This window comes from Vespa velutina, chromosome 1 (genome assembly GCF_912470025.1).
Source record: "Vespa velutina chromosome 1, iVesVel2.1, whole genome shotgun sequence".
Lineage (NCBI taxonomy): Eukaryota > Metazoa > Arthropoda > Insecta > Hymenoptera > Vespidae > Vespa > Vespa velutina.
Window position 1 is genome coordinate 6,112,510 of NC_062188.1, and position 5,000 is coordinate 6,117,509.

Below are 5,000 nucleotides of genomic sequence, written 5' to 3' on the forward strand. Positions count from 1 at the left end.
TTTCTCTGTTTGTCTTTCTCTGTCTGTCTCTCTCTCTCTCTCTCTCTCTCTCTCTCTCTTTCTATTTAAAAAATGAATTCATTGTTGCATTGTTGCATTGTTGCTTTGATTATATGCATGGTCTAATAGAAATGAGTTTGTTAGTCAAGATCGTTTAATCGGGGACAACGATCTCATTGGAATCCCCTTTCTGGTTCACCTATGGTAAGTCGCGTGTCCCTAGTTGTATAACTACAACTATGTATTTGGATCTGTGATGGCCTTTGATCGTGTTCCTTTTTGCATTTTTTTTCCCTTTTTTGTCTTTTTTCTTTTTTTTTTCTTTTTTATTTCTAGACCGTTGATCTCCATATCTCTCGCCTGCCCTGAATATCGTAGTTTATTTCTTTCATTGGCATGTGCTGGAAACGATGAACGTTCTGATTAGAGAAGGATATATATGGGTATGTATATTTAATGTTATGTGTGTATGTGTGTGAGTGTAAATATATATATATATATATATATATATATATATATATATATATAACGAAATGGCATGTTCTAATAATACCGTCTCTTATAAGATATAATTATATATATTGTATGTATGTATATTTTGAGATTGTCAATCAATTAAAATGTCAGAATTTGTAATATTTATTATTATTTAAATATATTGTTATATTTAATTATTTAATATTAAATATATTTAAATATATTTAAATATAGAAAAAAATTTGTTAAAGTACTTATTTATTAGAAATTCTGACATTATTTATATATTATTTAATACATATTTATAACTTTTGATATATAAATATCACAGATATATAGAAATATGCTATATATATATATGTATATATAACGTGATTTATGATAATGAGTCTATGATAATAAGTCTATGGTATAGAGACATAATATTATAATATATTCGAAAGAAAAATATAAAATCTTACCGAAATTTGTCATGTTTCTGTAGTCGTTATTTTATGAAATATTAGTCGTCTTAATTCTTTGTTTCGTTTTCAGGCACATTATATTTATTATGGCGAGGTGTCAACGTCGTTGCTACTTTCATCGCCGTTCTCTCTTTGACACGCCGACTCGAGATGTTTATTCAGGTACGACTTAAGGGCAAAGGACTTATGACACTTAGGACATTCGTAGTTCTTGTCGGCCGAATGAGTTTGCATATGGGCTCTTAAGTTGGAACGATCGGCGAATGCTTTACCGCAGTGTGCACATCCATATGGTTTTTCACCTGTGTGACTACGTAAATGACCTTGAAGTAGCCAAGGCCTTGAGAACATCTTTCCACAAATACCGCAGCTATGGGTCAATTTGTGCGTTAACATATGCATCGCTAAAGCTGGCATACTAACGTACGCTTTGCCGCAATGAATGCATTTCTTCGCCGATTGTGAGTCGATACTGCGATGGGTTTGCTTGTGTCTCGATAAATTCGACGAGGTTGCATACTGTTTACCTGAGAACATTGAAAAATAGATATATGTATATCCAGATATGATATCCAGATATAACATTACAGATATAATATTTTATATATATATATATATATATATATATATATATATATATATAGGATGTTATTTATAAGATAGAATTTGTATTTTAAATTAATTTGAAAATGTGTAACTTTGCGTAGGATCACTTTTGTGTGAACAGTTTGTACGATTTAATAATTCCAAAAAGTTTTAAGGTATAAATGGATGATAAATAATTTGAATAATATTTTATCAGATATAAATATCTAATTAATGATATTTGAGTATTTAGAGAAATTTAAGATTGATTAGCAACGCGATTGAGATTTTTTCTTTTCTTTCTTTTTTTTTTTTTTTCTTTTTTTTTAATATAAATAATTAATAATGAGATTTATTTAAAAAGAACAATTATTATAGTTTTGCGCGAAGTGAAATTTAAAATTTATGAAAAATTTATTAATTTGTTTGAAACTATTAACAGATGTTATATATATGCACACATACACACACGCGCGCGCGCGCACACGCACACGCACACACACACACACACACACACACACAAACACGTACACGTATACGCATATATCTAGCTATATTATTCGCTCACGTAGCAATAGAAATTCTAATCATTTTAAGGACCAGCCTATCTGCTGCTCTACGCAATCGTGAAATTAGAGACATGGAGTGAGAGAGAGAGAGAGAGAGAGAGAGAGAGAAATAGAAAGGATAATCAGCACGTTCTACTGCATTGTATTGTACGTATCAAGACTAATTTGCTGTGCCCATCCTCTAGTAACAGATAGAACTCATTAGCTAGTTCGCCGTGCTTATACTACTCAATTTCGAAGATATAAGCGAAATTATGCGATTACGTACTTTCTATATCCATCGAACAATCCAGATATATTAATATAAATTTTTATTCTTATATTATTATAGAACCTACATTAAATTAAATCATTTGATAGAAAAGAATATATTTTATCGTAAAATATATTAAAGATTAAAAAATAAAATTTATTTATGGAATACTTACCGCATTCGCAACAGACGTAACGGCCAGTTTTCGATGTTTCCAGATTTTCAGCTGGTTCAGTTTCCGGTGTCTTTTGGAGAGAAAGTAGCTTTTTGTTTTTTGACCTGCCATCGGCTACAAGTAATGTGTCGTAAGTGTAAGTGGCAGCTTTAATTTCCGTTTGTTCGGTAACCGTTTGCACTTCCTTGTCTCGTTGGCTAGGTTGAGAATTAGGATTATTGTTCTCTATGTCGCTGCTGCATTCGGACGTAGGTGGTGTCAATGGCGGCGCCGTCTCGATCGGTTGATTTTGATGATGATGATGATGATGATGATGTTGTTGTTGTTGTTGTTGTTGCTGTTGCTGTTGCTGTTGTTGCTGATGCTGTTGTTGTATCGGTAACTGATGCTGATGCTGTTGTTGTGGTTGTTGAGTTATAATCGACGTACATGGTATGGACGGCGTACTATAAGTGAAGAGAATCTCTTGAACCGGTGAAAGTGGTATAAAGACACCACCCGATGTTTGCTGAACGATCGTCGTTGTCGGCTCATAAATGATACTCGTTGTTGCCTGCGGTGGTGGTTGTTGCTGTGGCTGATGATGATAGACGGTAGCCGAACCGGTAAGATCGATCGTGTTTAGTTGATAGATTGGTTGTTCGACAGGTTGATACACTGTCATCTCTTGAACATCCGTGGCAGGTGTCTCGATGACGCTTTGAGGACCTATCGCAACGCTCGGTGGTGGTAAAGGTGGTAAAGACCTTGAAAGTTCAAGAAGATCATGAGCTGCTTCCGTTTCGGCGGCTGAACGATCTTTGAACATCGATGAAACATTTGAGGACAATATAATGTTGTTGCAACAAGATGTCGTTCTTATTTTGGTATCCTCGTTAATATGTTCCGTCGTAGTGTCCTCGTTAGTATATCTCGTAGACGTGCAGGTAGAGGACGCGGATGGATCATTTTGTGCCGAACGATGAGACGGCGAAACAACATTATCCGTAACAAGTTCTAACGTCTTTGACGTTGGCATGCTCGATATTGTCATTGTCGTTGTCATCATCGTCTTCGCCGTTGTTGTCGTAGACGTCATCGTAGCCGTCGTCGTAGCGGTCGTCAATATTATTGCGGTGGTTGTAGTTGTTGTCGTTGTCGTTGTCGTTAATCTGACACCATTGGATTCTAACGACGACGACGGCGTTGATACGTTAGACGCCGCCGATGTCGTATAAGCAATCACCGTCGTTGCCATTTCTATTTGAGGCAACTTCGGTGAATCCGACGCAGTTCCCATCCCAAAATCTTCCTTTTTGCACGTAGATTCTTTCGAATTGTTGTTCTCGTTGATGATAGGCGTCCCCGTAGTTTTAATGTCTTTAATGACAGAAAAAAAAATAAATAATTGTCGATGACTAATAACAAATGTTTCTATGTATGTGTATGCGTATTAAAAATCAAAAAAGAAATTTATTGGAACATAATTCGTATTATTATCGTATATATATATATGTAAAATAAGTAATAATAGATGGATATACCTTGCGCAACAGTGGGTGCAACGCTCCCTTCTATGGGCGAAACGGGCAACTGTATGGTCGTTGGCGATGGCGTGTTTCTACCACGACCCCAGCTTTCGAATCCTTTGGCAACGCTGGTAATGTACTTGTTGCACAGGGCCTTCTTAACCATGTAGCAGCGCGGCATCTTGAAGATTTATTTTAGTTTCCTTTTTTTTTTTTCTTCTTTTCTTCTCCTTTTCCTTTCTTTTTCTTTTCTCCCTCTTTCTCTCTCTCTCTTTTTTTTCTTCTTCCTCCTTCTCCTCTTCCTCCTTTCGCGAATAATAAAAGAATTTTCTATCCGATAGATAATATCTAGATGACTCGCGTTGATCGTTTAGTATACAACAGTTACAACATATACAATCGATTCGTCGTCGTTTTGTACTACTCCGCCATTGATACTTCGAAAAATGTCGAAGCCCTTCCCCTCCCTATATTTTTCTTCTTTCCCTCCTCTTCTTCCGTTTCTCTCTATTCTTTTTTATTATTTTTTTTTCTCTTGTTTTGTCTCCTTTGTCTCCCCTATTTCCTCTTCTCGTCGAATTTCAAATCAATGTCGCAAACTCGTTTACATTCCCCTCGTCATATTTATCGGGATAATGAAATGTTATGGCTCACATCAATTTCATCTCGTTCATCATGTTCCTACCTTTCTTCCTCCCTCCCTCCCTCCCTTCCTTCCTTCTTTCTTTCCTTCCTTCCTTCCTTCCTTCCTTCCTTCCTTCCTTCCTTCCTTCTTTCCTTCCTTCCTTCCTTCCTTCCTTCCTTGCTTTCACCGTTCGAATTGAATTGAAATCTTTGAAATTGTATGTACGTCTATATACGTAGCATAAATGTAGATCTATTTTGTTTTATCTCCTAATATGTCTTCTCCGATCACAAGCCTTTGAGTCCTTTGATCAACGTATCAACGTATCATTCTGTTCATGAATC

The 5,000-nt window shown here is 35.7% G+C and overlaps 1 protein-coding gene across 3 annotated transcripts in view; it reads right to left on the minus strand.

Moving 5' to 3' along the window:
- LOC124954445 (cell wall protein DAN4-like) overlaps positions 1-5,000 on the minus strand; it is a 7,448-nt gene that overhangs the window by 1,213 nt on the left and 1,235 nt on the right. For 2 of the 3 annotated variants that reach the window (XM_047507408.1, XM_047507418.1), the window contains 5 exons: positions 4,047-5,000; positions 2,524-3,882; positions 2,364-2,366; positions 939-1,468; positions 1-401 (listed from right to left, as the gene is read on the minus strand). The exon at positions 1-401 is cut by the window's left edge and continues 1,213 nt beyond it; the exon at positions 4,047-5,000 is cut by the window's right edge. In XM_047507408.1, coding sequence (XP_047363364.1) covers positions 1,026-1,468; positions 2,364-2,366; positions 2,524-3,882; positions 4,047-4,212 — 1,971 coding nt within the window. In that variant the 5' untranslated portion in view covers positions 4,213-5,000 and the 3' untranslated portion in view covers positions 1-401; positions 939-1,025. The remainder of the gene's footprint in view (positions 402-938; positions 1,469-2,363; positions 2,367-2,523; positions 3,883-4,046) is intronic. The other variant, XM_047507426.1, reaches the window with a different exon arrangement.